The following is a 14,732-nucleotide window of genomic DNA, read 5'->3' on the forward strand; positions in this document are numbered from 1 at the left end:
TAATTTGTTCCATGGCAAATCGTTTTGGCTGAGGGCAAAGTGAAGTTTCATAATTTTATATATTTAGGCTATTTAACTTGAGCTATAGGCTATTTTAAGCTGACTTATGTTTGACTGAGTTGTTTGCTTTATTTATTTTTATTTACTTATACTTTTATACTGGATATCAGATCATTAAAACGGACAGGGTTGTCCGGGTTGTGTAATTTTATTTTAGGCAATATATTTTAAAATATATATAATATTTTTTATATTTATTTTATTATACATTCTCTTCACTGTACATATAATAAAATAAAATGACACAACCCCGTCTGTTTTTTAAATGTCAGTTTTAATGTTCAATAATGTTTAATATTTTTAAAATTAAAGCAAAAAGAAGCAGGGTTGCGTTTTATTTCGTGTTGTTATAAATATATGCAGTGAAGATAATCAATGTACACGTTGCCTGAACCACATTTGTGTGGCCATTTAATGTGTTTAAGATATTTTTTAAATGAAAAGAGGCAGAGTGTTGTTTTATACCATATTTCGTTTTATTGTTGATTAAATATAGCCTACATAAAGAGATAACCGGGGTAGCCAGAGCGTGCTGAGTGACGCGATCAAGAACGCTGCTGTCCCATTTGCAGAATAACCGGACTTGCGTCCTCTCGTCCTCGGGAGTTCGTTCTCCTAAGTCGAACTTGGCAAGTCTGAACTACCAAGGACGCAAGTCCGAAGTTTGCGTACTTGGTATTGAGAAACGGCCTTGGCTTCGTTTGGCCGTAGTCACGTGGCATGGGTGTTTTGAATACGCTTTCTGATCAGTGTTTCGAAACATCTGCGCTTTGGGAACTCGAAAAGCCCCAGCCCCTGTCCCCTTTGTCTCAAAATGTATTGTGCCCCTTTCTGAATTTGTAAATAATAATTGTTATTATAAATATTATAATAAATAACAATACACTTGCACACCATTGCCACTAACAACAATAATAATACAAACAAATATTATATTTAAAAAAAAATTGGCGAAGGCATTTGGCGGAGAAGTGTTATAGGCGGATTTTCCTTTGCAGAGCCTACGCATTTAACAATTCTGGTGCGCACTACGCAGCAGTTCGAGCGAGTCTTCAAACTACACGAGCAGCAGGTAACGTTTAATCTAATACGGAAAATATAAATTTATCCTACCATGCTACTCTAAAAGTTGCCGGCAGCATGCGAGTTATCCTACTTAACTATAATAAAAGTATAACTCGATTTCAGACGCATTCTGAGTCTGTACAATGTCATTCGTTTTTATCCAAGGCCATAGCCAGTGTTATTAGCTTGGGGAAATACATCTAGGTAAATTAAATCTTAAGTCCATGTCTAACTCTAAATTGTAAGGAATTTATATCTTTGATTTCATAGTAACAGTTTACAATAAGTTTCAGTTGTTCATTATTCATGTTTGAACTAACCATGAGCAACACATTATTTGTTCATCTTAGTTGATAATACAACTGTAAATTGTTTATTCATGTTATGTCACAGTCAGTGCATTAACTTGATAACAAATGCAACTTTTGATTTTTAATGTTTTAGTAAATGCTGAAATTAATATGAACTAAGATTAATAAATGCTGTAGAAGTGCAGGTCATTATTAGTTAATGTTAACTAATTTAACTAATGAAACCTTATTGTAAAGTGTTACTGATTCATGATAGCTAACACTTTCATACATAAAATACATGCATTAAATTTACAACATCAACAAAACTAAAAATGAATTTTCCATAATTACCTTCTTGATTATCACTGTTTTGTTTGGTAAAGTAAATAATATTTAGTAATATTATCATAATTTCCCTATTTTCATTTGATGTGTTATGCATTCTAACTGTATCAACATATTTTCTTAGAATGCCAAGGAAAGAAATAAAAAAATAAAATAAAGTAACTCTGATGGTGATTTATTTAATACATAATTGCATTTAAATTCTGTAAAAAATAAATTTGATTGTTATTTGAAGTAATACTTTTTTTAGTGCCCTTTTTGGTCCCTCCGCCCCTGCCCCTGAGGAGGTCTGTGCACGCCACTGGGCCCATTGACTTCCATAAAATATCAAATAAATTGTACTGGAAAAAAAAAAAAATTGGTTACATTCAAAAGAAGAACTTTTGTGTTCAACAGAAGAAATTCATTCAGGTTTGGAACGTCTTGAGCGTGAGTAAATTACAGAATGTTTTTTTACTATCCCTTTAATTTCTGACCATGAATCTTTTCTAGTAGATTTTCACTAGCAACAATACAGAGAACGAAAAGAGCCCTGCATGAAGTGGATCTTTACTGACAGCCATTTGCAACCAAACTAATGCATTGTCTGTCAGTGTTGAAGGTCTTTATTAAGATTAACTTACGTGTGAACGACTCTTTACTGCAGATAAATCCATTTTAGACCTGAATAAAAAAATAAAAAATGCATGAAACATTTTAAAGTATCTGTGACTTATCAGTATTTTGGTAAATGTTTTATTAATTTTCCTAAAATTACATTCAAACTTGATTTGTTGCTCTACTGTGAGATCTATTTATATTGCCCATCTGTTAACAGTAGAGCTACAGTATTCTTGAACACTAGAGAGCGCCAGACTAGTAGTGTAAACACGTGGTATTATACACTCTAACTGCAGGGCCCAGTTGGTCAATAGTCTGATCGGAGTTCGAAATAAAAATAAAAAAAGATTCAGAAATAAGATTAGAATATTTAATATTTTTAATAATTAATAAAAAAATATTGATTGTTCTGATCTGGATTAAATCATCAGTTTGTGTTGTTCAAAACTTTATAGTTATATTGGGATACTTTTAATCCTTTAATAATACAAAAATCTGGATTTTACTGATCCCTGTCAAAACTGTCGGTGAAAGCGAGGCTCGAGGGAGAGGTTCTGGCGAGCGTTCGCGGGTCACATCGGACTCCTGAAGTCTCTGGGAGCGGCGCTTCTTCTTGCGCGGCCCGCCGGTGACAGACGGAGTGACAGCTTCAGCGTCGAACACGGCAAGTCGAGCCCGCAGGCCAGGGTCGACATTGACATCTCGTCGACATCTCGTCGACATTGACATCTCAATTCCTGAAAAATTATGAAAATATATTGAAATATAATAATTTTCTCTCTGAAAATCACATTATTTACAGTAACTGCCACACAATTTCTAGGAGTTATTTGCCACCACAATGGCAACAAGAAGTCTTTGATTTTGTCTTATCATGGAAATGGACAGTAAAACAAAGCTTAAGACGGGATGCAAATGTACATATATATATATATATATATATATATATATATATATAGGCTATTGACAGTGAAACCTTTTGTATAACCCTATATATAGTAGATAGATGGTAACATGGCAGACGACCACCAAAACAAATTAATTTGTATGTAAAGTATGTCATTTTCCTATAGTCCAGTCTAAAAGTTTTTACAACAGTACTTTTCAGTTTGATTCTGAGCTCAAAAAGAAGGGAACATTATGTGTCCTGGCATCTGTCTGCATGTTATTGCATTTTTGTTTGTGTCCAGTACTTTCTTTTTCTTAATGTGTGGACCTCTTGTGCTTTGTGGTTTTTACTGGCAAGTGAGGGCAGTGTATGTGGGAAGAAATCCTTTTCCTCCTGAAATCCTGAAATCTGACAGCTGTGTGAATTTGCCTCATGGAAACGGGTCACATAAATCTTACTGTGCTGCCAAAACTTTTCATCTCCTCCTAAAAATAAGCACAAACAGTCCTGAGGTATTTCAGAGAATGTGTATGTCATATTTTATGAGAAAAGATGAGAACACAAACAACCCAATAAGTGACTATTTGTAGAATATTGATCTTTTGATACCTATAATTGATAGCAAAACATTATCAAACTGTCCGAAGTTATGACAGAACTGTGGATGATCAACAGTCATATGTGTTTGTGCCATTGCAAGTGAGTACAAGTTCTGGCATACAGGGACGATGTGGGAGAGAACAAATCTTCAGAGTATATAGTATGGAGTAAATTCTTCCCAAAAACTTAAAAGCAGTTTTGTTTTGTTTTTTCAGCTGTCTATTCCGATGCTTTTGTGGACAATGGGGAAGAACCGGTTGTTACTGTATGCCCTTTTGGGTATAATGGCTTTTGGTCTATTCCCAAAACTTGAAGCTCAGGATGGTAAGTTAAGTCCAGCATTTTTTTTTTTTTCACCCTAATATCTGCCGCAACCGATTATCAAGCAGTAGCCTAAATTATGCCTTATGTTTGTGCAACCCGATCTCACGGCAATTCGTACGAATTTTACGAGGTGGCTAATTCGTACCAATTCATACGACCTCACTCGTACGAATTTGTAAGTTTTTTGCTAAAACGTACATATTTTACGATTTGCCAAAATCGTATGAATTCATACGAATGACCTACCCCTGACCCCGCCCCTAAACCCAACCGTCACGTGGGTTTAGACAAATCGTACAAATTCGTACGAGTGAGGTCGTACAAATTCGTACGAATTAGCCACCTTTTAATCACTCGTACAAATTCGTACGAATTGGTCGTGAGATAGCGTTGGTTTGTGACATAAATCAAGCGTAGCGTCAGTTCTGGCAGGTCACGTTAGTCAAGCTCGCATCATCTGACTCTCAGCTGATCCACATCTACCTATAGGAATACGACACCTATCACCGTACACAAGCTCCTTCAGTATTATCAGCAGCTATTTCGTTTCTCAGGAGCGAATTAAATGGCGAAATTCGGCATACATTAAAATCTTGAATTAAATATATTTGCATACATTCATGTTGGTTCTGTTCGGTTTACCCCAAGGGGGGTTATTGCTGCTTTCCTGCTGTTATCCATGCTAGACATGGATGCGCAGGGAGTTCTCGCCGAGAACGGAACCATACCGCCAATCCAAACTGTATGCTAATTGTCAATCATATTTGACGATAGTGGTCCTGACAGAACTTTCCTGGTCTATGACGTCACCTGACGTCCCGCTCATTCTTTGGACTGATTTTACACGTGCTTCATGACGCAACAGTTGGAAGTGTTCCCATTGCGTAAACGCAGCGGGAGTTCCCTTTATAGGGAACGTGACATACGCATGCAGTGTTTACAAATGAGCCAAACAAACATTTATTTTTTAGTTCACTCTTATTTTCAGAGTTTGTGTTTTCTATACAATATTTAGACTAAACCAAGGGTAGCACATCATGCAACCCATTAACACACCTTGTATTCAGGATATTATTCAATTTAGGTCATAGCATTCGTATCTATTTCTATTCTTTGAAATAAATGATCACTTTATGCTAATTGATTTCCATTATTTTTACTACTTATATGATTTATATATGTTAGCTTTATGACAAGTAAAACAATAGTGATAGTTAATACATTGTATCTGTAAAACATCATACATTTTAAATAAATGAAGTTTTATGTAAACAAAGTTCGGGAGGAGCATGTTCAGGTAATCATCCAATCAGCACAAGAAGGAGCCAGTATAAATAAAGCCTTCCCTTACCTCCTGTCTCATGACTAATTTCTCAGCATCCCACCTCCACCCCTTCACCCCACATTTGGCTGGGTCCGTTCATAGATACCTATGATCTCTAAAAGTTATGGGGGGAGTACTCTGGGGTCGGGCCGAATTCTGAGCTCGGAGCCCTCCCCCCGGACAGCAAGCCAAATACGCATTATAATATTACATCTGATTTCATTAACATGTAAACTCGTGAAATAATGATAGCTAACTTCTTCATAGGTTACCTGATTTTGGTTCGAATTTACAGAAGGACTAAGCAAAAATATTTTTCTTTTTTTTCCTTTTAGCTTTGGCTGTTGGGAAAAGAGATATCATTTTCCTCATTGACAGTAGCATGAGTGCCACCATAATCACTGCAGTGCGAGAATTCATCAAAAGGTTCATTAACACCGTGCCAATTGGACCTGATCAGGTGCAGGTTGGAGTGGCCATGTTTTCCACCACCCCAACGTCCGAGATCAACCTCAACTCATATAGTTCAAGAGAATCTCTAATCTCTGCTCTCGCAAGAATAAAACCCGAACCTTCGGTTGAAATCAATATCGGGGCTGCCCTGGATTTTGTGAGAACCAGCATGCTCAGAGCTGAGAGTGGGAGCCGCATTCAAGAACAAGTGACACAGCTTGTGTTGCTCCTGACCAGTAAACAATCTAAAGACAGTGTCCAACAGCCAGCTGAAGCTCTTCGTCAAATGGGTGTTCTAACTCTGGCTGCAGGCTCCAGAGCTGCTGATGAGGCTGAGCTCAAGCAAATTGCTTTTGATGAAACTCTGGTTTTCATCCTGAAGGACTTTAGGATGTTCCTGCGCAACCCCGGAGTAATGATATCCTCTCTCTCTACATTAAATGGTGTTGCTGTGACAGAGGGTCAAACTGAAACGGGTAATATTCTACAAACATACTCCTTTTGTTTAAATAGAAAAAGCAGATTGTGTTATTAATTTAAATAGATGAAAAACGGTACAAAACTATATATATTTTTATGAACTTTTGCCCATTTATTCTATCTTATACAAATTGAGATTCTTGAACTTAGTTTTAAAGGTACTTAGACATCTAAAATTGTGGTCATATTAAATATTCTAGGCCCATCTGTTGATGTTACTACAGTCCACACCCAAAGTGTTGTCCGAGACATTGTCTTCTTGGTGGATGGATCTACCTACGTTGGAAATAACTCGCAACCTGTGCTGGACTTCATCACTGGCGTGGTAAACAGGCTAGACGTTCGACCTGAGCGAGTGCGCATTGGACTAATGCAGTTTGCTGAGGGGCAGAAAACTGAATTTTATCTGAACACTCACAACACCAAACAGGATGTTCTCTCTGCCATTGCTCAGCTGAGTTTGATGGGAGGACGTGCACTAAACACTGGCGCAGCCCTACAGTATGCCCTAGCCAACCACTTCCAGCCCTCAGTTGGGTCTCGTGGGAGACAGGGGATCCAACAGGTACTGGTGCTAATAACAGGAGGACCATCTCAAGATGAAGTCAAGAGGATGGCTGACCGTGTAGCTATAGAGGGTGTTTTGACTTTTGCTGTTGGAGCTGGCCAAGTTGAAGAGAGTCTTCTTAAAACTGTTGCTTTTGTTGAAAATTTGGCATACTACAGAATAAATTTTACTGATTTGTCAAGTGTTGTTGATGAGATTATGACACCGCTGACCACTGTTGTTGGGGAGATTGATATAATAATATCAGGTAAGCTGAATCATGCTGACATGACTTCATACTTTTTCAGTTTTGTTGAATAATGTTTTAGTTAATACATTAAGACTTATTGAATGAATAATATAAAACAATTACTTTTTTATAATATAATATAATATAAAGAACACTGTCATATTGGTCAACATCTACAAATTACTTTTTGCTCCTCTCTGTTTTTTAACACTTTGTACATTGTTTTACTTTTGTATTCAGAAATGTACAATGTAACTTCTTGTAGATATTTAAGCATTTTATTGTATGTAATTAATATTTATTTTTGTTTGTTTATCTTTCACAGAGATTGCAACACCAGGTCCCTCAGGTGGAGAAAGGGATGTTGCATTCTTGATCGATGGCTCTGATGATGTCCGAGGTGACTTTCCCTATATCCGTGACTTCATTTCCAAAGTAATTGAGCCTTTGGATATAGGCTTTAATAAAGTGCGAGTTTCTGTGGTCCAGCATAGCGAGAGACCAGGTCCTAGCTTCTACCTGAACACTTACCAAACCAAAGATGAGGTGCTGAGAGCTGTAAATGGACTCCATCTGACAGGTGGCAGAAGTTTGAATACTGGTGCTGCCTTGACTTTCATGAAAAACACCATCTTGTCACCAGCATATGGTGGTCGATCTGGCGAAAATGTTACCCAATTTTTTATCGTTTTGACGGGGGGGAGATCAAGAGATAGTGTCATTGGACCTGCGGTAGCCCTAAAGACCGATGGAGTTGTATCTTTTGGTGTTGGAGTGAAAAATGCAGATCCTAAACAGATTGAGGCCATCTCTCACAATCCATCATTTGCTTTCAATGTGAAGGAATTCAGCCAGCTCAACACAGTTCAGGAAACGCTCAAGAACTATGTGAACCTTCCAGATCAAGAACTGAAGGTCTTTCTAGAGAAAGGTGAGAACATTTTAGCTTTTCATTTTGCTGTGGCCTTCTATATGTTGGTGTTTATTTTTATTTTTTTGGGTGCTGTGCTATTCTTTGTTTCTAAATATTTCTCATTTGTTTACTGTATCTTCGTTTATGCCCAAGATATCGCAAAAAAAAATATTGTGTTCCTTTTGGATGGTTCTGATGGTACTAAAAGTGGATTTGGTGCAGTGTGTGATTTTGTTCAAAGAGTTGTTGAGAAACGTAATGTGGAGGAGAGAAAATAGAGTATCTGTGGTTCAGTACAGTGACAATCCAGTGGTTGACTTCTATCTCAAAACCTACTCAACAAAGACGGAGGTTCTGAATGCTATTAAGGTCCTGAAACAAACACAAAGGTGGACAAATAGTTAACACTGGTGCAGCCCTCAATTTGTGAGGCAACAGGTTTTCACTTCTTCATCAGGGAGTAGACGACTTCATGGAATTCCTCAAATAATAATATTGCTGAGTAGACCATCTAGTGATGAAATAATAGGTAAATAATAGAAAAATCTTAAAATAGGGATAGTAAGCATTGGTGTGAAAAATGCAGATCTAAATGAGCTGAAAACGGTATCAATCCAGTCTAAGGCTGTGTGTCCACCAAAGCGTTTTTAGCCAGCTGAAAACGCTAGGTGCTCTGCTGAAAACGCCGAGCTGTGTGCGCCTGAGAGCGTTTTGGCAGCTCAGTTTTTTTTTTCAGATGAGACGCTTCGTTGCTATGATACAGAATATCCGTTGGTCGGTGACGGTGTGGTATTAGTACCATAGACATGTATAAAGGCTAGATGGCTTACCGGCGCTGAGAGCCAATGGGACCCGACGACGTCACACGGCGGCCATCTTAGGACAGCACCGCTCGTCCAGTTATAACATTAAAGTCTATTGTGCATGTAGTGCTGAAATTACTATATTTTGCTCAATTTTCAACCGATTTTCAAACGGCTTGGTGTGTCATAAACGTCAGGGATGCCATGAAACACACAGCTACGCTGCAATGTTAAGCGTTTCTCAAAACGTGAAGCTACAATTTAAACATCGGCATCAGCACAAATCATAGCCACGTTAATAAGGTTTGTAATAAACCAAACCGTTTGTAAATCCGTCAAGAATTCAGCAAGTTACGAGCATTTGTCACTCAACTTCCGTCCACAGCAGCAGGGAGCAGCTGCGCAGTCCCCTGACCTAAGATGGCCGCCAAAGTGGCGACACAGCTGACTCCGCCTTGAGCCATCTAGCCTTTATACATGTCTATGATTAGTACTGCCCCTCCTCCACTGTGATTGGTCGGATGGGTAAAAAGTGACAGTGATGAGCGCTGCGTTTTACCCAAAGTTGAACATTTTCAACACTCTCAGGAACCTGTAAAAAAACGCAGAGCGCTCAGCGCTTGAGCGTTAAATACTTGCTCAGTGCCTCGTTACGCTCCTGGCGTTCTAAAAACATAAAATATTTTATATTATATTTTATACACAAAAATATTTGAATAAACACGCCAGCCGCGTGAAAAAAAACGCTTTGGTGGACACACGGCCTAAATTCACACATTATATTGATCGATTTGATGATCCTGTATAGGCCTACTGTTACAAAAGATTTTAAATAAATGCTGTTCTTTAATATTTTTTATTCATCAAATAATCCCGAAAAAAATATCACAGGTTGTAAAAAATATTAAGCAACACAACTGTTTCCAACACTGATTTAAAAAAAAATCATCATATCAGAATGATTTCTGAAGGATCATGTGACACTGAAGTGACACTGACATGCCAGTGACAAATAAGGTTTTCAACTGAAAAACCTTTCTCCTTTATGGGGATGTTTTTTTACTTATTACTAAAATCTAAATTTCAAACAATGTATATTTTAAGCGGTTTAACTGAGAATCATGTGACGACACCAGTCAAAATGTCATACGGGATAACGTTAATGCATTTTCTAAATATAATGATATTAAAACTTTTCAAATCAATAATACTTAATGAATATATAAATAGATGCAGTAAACAATATTTAGAGCTCAGAAAAATAAAATTTGCACAACAATTTTTTCTCATTATATTGTGATTTCTTTAAACGTGACCCTCACTACTTGTTCAAGTTCTTTACCCACATTTTAACACTGCAATGTGATTTAAAATGCAAAATGTCTGAAAATGTTTTACAGGACTTGGTATCATGTTATTATTGTTTCCTCAACTCCATGAAGTGAAATTATGCATTTCAATGGGAAAAAAACAGCGTTATCCCGCCTGACTTAAATTGTTACTCGGTATGACACCATATGAGTTAAAACATGAATTGTCGTTTTTTACAACACTTACACATAATAATGTTTATAAATAATTAATGTTTATGTTATGCAATGTTTTTCCAAGGAAATTAATTAGGCTCCACTGTAAAGAAATAATTTTCAGTGTGTAAACTGTTACACAGAAACTCAGTGTGGTTTCTTCCCATATTTGGCAAGTATACAAATACATTAAATTTTTTTTTTAATGTTTATGAATATCATAACAGTAAAACTTTTCAACATTAGGTTTAATGTAGTACTGAAAAGTAGCCTACCTTGAATCATTTTATTGATGATCATAGTGTCTGGGTATCGTTCGTTCATTTGTTTTTGCTTTCACATATAAAAATGAAAAAAAAATGATTGCTTTTTAGAAAAATGAAAAAACGAAACTATGATTTGATTTTTGGTTTAACGTTCTTGCACGGAAATCAGAAAAAAACACTTGATATTCTGATTTTCCCCTGTGGGTGGTGCTAAATCTGATCTGAATAGCAGGAAATGCATTCATTATTTTTCAAATTAAGAGTTTTACCCACACTGTATTTGTTAGCCTCTAAAATTAATAGTCTATATGCATGCTATTTGTTACCCAATTATTTGGCTTAACTGACTGAAAAAATCTATTGACATAGCCTAAATGTAAACATGTTGTTCATGCATTGACAGTTGTCGACAAAAGACTATTTGTTATGACATGTAGCCTATGCCTCATTATTGATCTGAGCTTATACATCTTGAATTCAATCGAGTACTAAAAAACATAATTGCTGGATAATTTTGACTATAATAAATAAGCAGATTTTATCTGTCACTTTGGAGAAAGAGAAAGATTTTGAGAAAATGTTGGCGTAGTAGCCCATTAAGATACAAATGAATACAAAACAAAATTCACTTTAGAGAAAGGCTTTGTGCTTTCTGTTTGAGGTCTCTGTGAAAGTTTTAAAGCAGTAGGCTATTTTAGTGCAGCTTTGAGCGTCACGCCCATAACATTGTTTTTTCCACATAGGAAATGCGAACACAAAAAATTAAATAAAATTTATATTTTATGTTCTGTGGAGAGCCGACCTTTCTTCATCCGGGGGGTAGTATTAGCCTACTTTTGGTTTGCGCAGTGTAGCCTAATTCACTGAATAAGCCTACTAAACAAATATTTTGTCAAACATGTAGCGTGTGTATTTCCCTCATATTAAATATAAAACGCACATGTAGACTTACATTTTTCTAATGTTTGGACGCCTTTATAAAGAGAGTATGGCTTTAAGTATTCGTTTAGGCTTTAAAATAAATATTGTTTGTGGGCTAATTATTTATTTTATTGTATTTATTTTATTGGCTACTTATATTTTTCATTTTTGTTTTGCATTGAATAGCCTACCATTTAAAGGATTTCCTGTGCACCGCAATGTCATCCTCATAGAAAGCCACGTTTAGAGCCACCTTTATTTGCTTTATAATAAAGGGTTTCTATGGGAAGAAAACGCTTAACGTGTAATTAAATGCGTTGCGTTCATATTCTGGGCTCGTCTGCTTTTCTGTAGGATAGTTTATTAATAAGGTGTACAGCATTTGATCTTTATCACTGAAGTAGCCTATTAAGCCACATTAAGCTTTTTCTTTATTAGAAGTCAGCAGCCATATCACCCTGTAGCCCAAGACTGGTGTCCCACTGAAGCTAAGCAGGGCTGAGCCTGGTCAGTACCTGGATGGGAGACTCCTGGGAAATCCAGGTTGCTGCTGGAAAAGGTGTTAGTGTGGCCAGCAGGGGGCGCTCACCCTGTGGTCTGTGTGGGTCCTAACGTCCCAGTGTAGTGACGGGGGGATACTATACTAAAGAGCACCGTCCTTCGGATGAGACGTTAAACCGAGGTCCTGACTCTCTGTGGTCATTAAAAATCCCAAAAGAGTAGGGGTGTAACCCCGGCATCATGGCCAAATTTGCCCCTTGGCCTCTCTCCATCATGGTCCTAATCATCCCCATATACTGACTGGCTTCATCTCTGTCTCCTCTCCACCAGTAAGCTGGTGTGTGGTGGGCGTTCTGGCGCAATATGGCTGCCGTCGCATCATCATGTGATGCTGCACATTGATGGTGGTTGAGGCGATCCCCCCTTCTGTAAAGCGGTTTGAGGTCTCCGATAAAGCGCTATATAAATGTAAATAATAATAAGGGTTTTCTATGGGAGGAAAACGCTTAGCCTAATGTGCAATTAAAAGCAACGTTCGTAGGGCTCATCTGCTAATCATTATTATTAATATAAGGTGTGAGAAGTATTTGAGGTTTAAGATTTATTTTAAAATCGGCATCAGGAGTTATCTCGAACATCATGTAAGATCCTGTTTGCACTAGCCTACTATTTGCAGCACATCATACAATTGCTAACAAGATATTTTGTGTTGGTGCTGGCTTTGTTTTTGAGAAAAGAAAGTCAATTTTACATTACTTTCTTTTTTAAACTGACAAGCTGACCACAGATGACGTCACCATTACGGACAATAAAAAAAGCCACAAAATAAAAATGAAATACTTAAAAAACGAAGCCAGCCCCAACACAAATAACAACAGTCTTGTCATCTAAATCACTGCCTTGTTTACTTTGCACATGTTCGTGTTGGACACATGTTGTTATTATTATTTTTATAGTTCTGTTTTTTAAATTAATAGTCAAACATCATGGAGTTACGTTTAATACAACTTTATTTCAGTTCAAACAGTGAACGACTATTTTCTGCATGTTGCTGATCTGATCTTCTCTCTTGTATTTGTGCTCAGGTAACCTCACTGATGTAACAAACAGTAAGAGCCTGGCGTGATCAGATATGTGCAATCACACTGGAGCTGATTTACTGGAATAAAGGTAAAAAAATGAAATTCAGCCAACCATATAAGTCGCAGGAAGCTTCATCAGGAGGAATCTTTTTTACTATGAGCTTTTCAACTGGAATCATTTAATGGATTAAAACACTGTTGTTCTGATGTCCACATTGATCAATGTTCAACCCCTGATGCTTTGCAATTTTATTAGTTTGTTTGACAAAACAATTTTACCTTCACCTTTAACATGTCAGGCTTCTGATGCTACTGTGCAATGTATATTGACAAGAAATATGTAGGCCTCTTGTTTCATAAGTAGTGATGCCCAAATGAAGCGTTTCGAAGCATTATTGCTTTCTGATACAATTGTTGAAAAATGGTTCATTACTCGAAGCTTCATTCAGATATAAATTGCAGCACCATCTCCTGGTGAAGTAAATGTAATGCAACAAAGCTGACAACCATAAAATGCAAGTAGGCTTATATGTTAACGCCCCGTTCATGACGTGTTTACCGAGGCGATTAAAGCTGAAACAGTGTTACATTTATATAAAACTCATTTATGTAGGTGAATTTTACAGATACTGATGAATTGCATGTGTTCAACTTGATAATAAAACATTAAGCATGATGTGTGTGTGTAATTATTTATTTAGACAAGGACAGAAGATCAGACCAGCTTAAACAAAGTTGGAAACCATCACAGAAATTATAATGGTTTCTATTAAAATACCAATAGGAACCAATGGCTTTTACCATTTAAACCAGTACAGAATTATTTTTTTGTAGTGTGTTTGGGACATATTCCATTACGATTTAATGCCCCCACCAATAGAACCCAACACATATCAGTAGAGACCCACAGAGACCACTATAATTCCCATGAAAACCATTAAATCCAATAGAATTTCTGTAATGGTTTGTATAGTTTTTTTTAGCAGGGCAGTATCATGTGTGAAAGCTTTATCTTGTTTAGCTGTGGAAAGCAGAACTCTATAACTTGTTAACTGGTGGGACTGATATTTTTGTATGTTGAAAAGGATGTGCTTGTGTAACTGGTTGTACTTGTATAATGTAGCAGAGGGTTTTTGAAGTTTCTGTCTTTGATGCATGTTTTTATGTAACTATGTTCTCTAATTAATAATAATAAAAATGTGGCAGAGGGTGTGCTTTGGGTACATGCTTAGACAAAGTTTACACTTTTATAAGAAATACAGCCGCCAGGTTTCAAACCTGTCAACACTGGATTGGGCAGTCAGGTGGTTCACTACAGGAATGAACCAGTGTGTTTGCTTCAGAAGTCATTTTCACAGGACTAGTGGCGTAATGATACAAGCTCCGAAGCAGTGGTTCATTGCAAGGACCGTTCGAGTTTTAAGCAAGCTTCGGAGCGTCGGTGTCAGACGTAACATCACTATTTATAAGGTGTAATCCTTCTGGAGCCA

The 14,732-nt window shown here is 37.0% G+C and overlaps 1 protein-coding gene across 1 annotated transcript; it reads left to right on the top strand.

Annotated features, from left to right (window-relative positions):
* The first annotated feature begins 2,149 nt into the window (after window positions 1-2,149).
* Window positions 2,150-14,449, top strand: LOC306987862 (collagen alpha-3(VI) chain-like). The gene is made up of 6 exons (XM_079592461.1): window positions 2,150-2,192; window positions 4,068-4,176; window positions 5,836-6,429; window positions 6,634-7,248; window positions 7,556-8,161; window positions 13,246-14,449. The coding sequence occupies exons 2-6, from the start codon at window positions 4,080-4,082 to the stop codon at window positions 13,284-13,286; spliced, it is 1,953 nt and encodes a 650-aa protein (XP_079448587.1). The 5' UTR covers window positions 2,150-2,192; window positions 4,068-4,079; the 3' UTR covers window positions 13,287-14,449.
* Window positions 14,450-14,732: the final 283 nt, after the last annotated feature.

Source organism: Phoxinus phoxinus (genome assembly GCF_949152265.1).
Source record: "Phoxinus phoxinus genome assembly, chromosome: 20".
NCBI lineage: Eukaryota > Metazoa > Chordata > Actinopteri > Cypriniformes > Leuciscidae > Phoxinus > Phoxinus phoxinus.

Excerpts from the sequence above, each read along its gene's own strand:
- LOC306987862 (XM_079592461.1), top strand. The coding sequence starts at position 4,080 with ATGCTTTTGTGGACAATGGGGAAGAACCGGTTGTTACTGTATGCCCTT. Across the intron at positions 4,177-5,835 it reads AAAACTTGAAGCTCAGGATG|CTTTGGCTGTTGGGAAAAGA; the intron begins GTAAGTTAAGTC and ends TTTTCCTTTTAG. Across the intron at positions 8,162-13,245 it reads GAAGGTCTTTCTAGAGAAAG|GTAACCTCACTGATGTAACA; the intron begins GTGAGAACATTT and ends ATTTGTGCTCAG.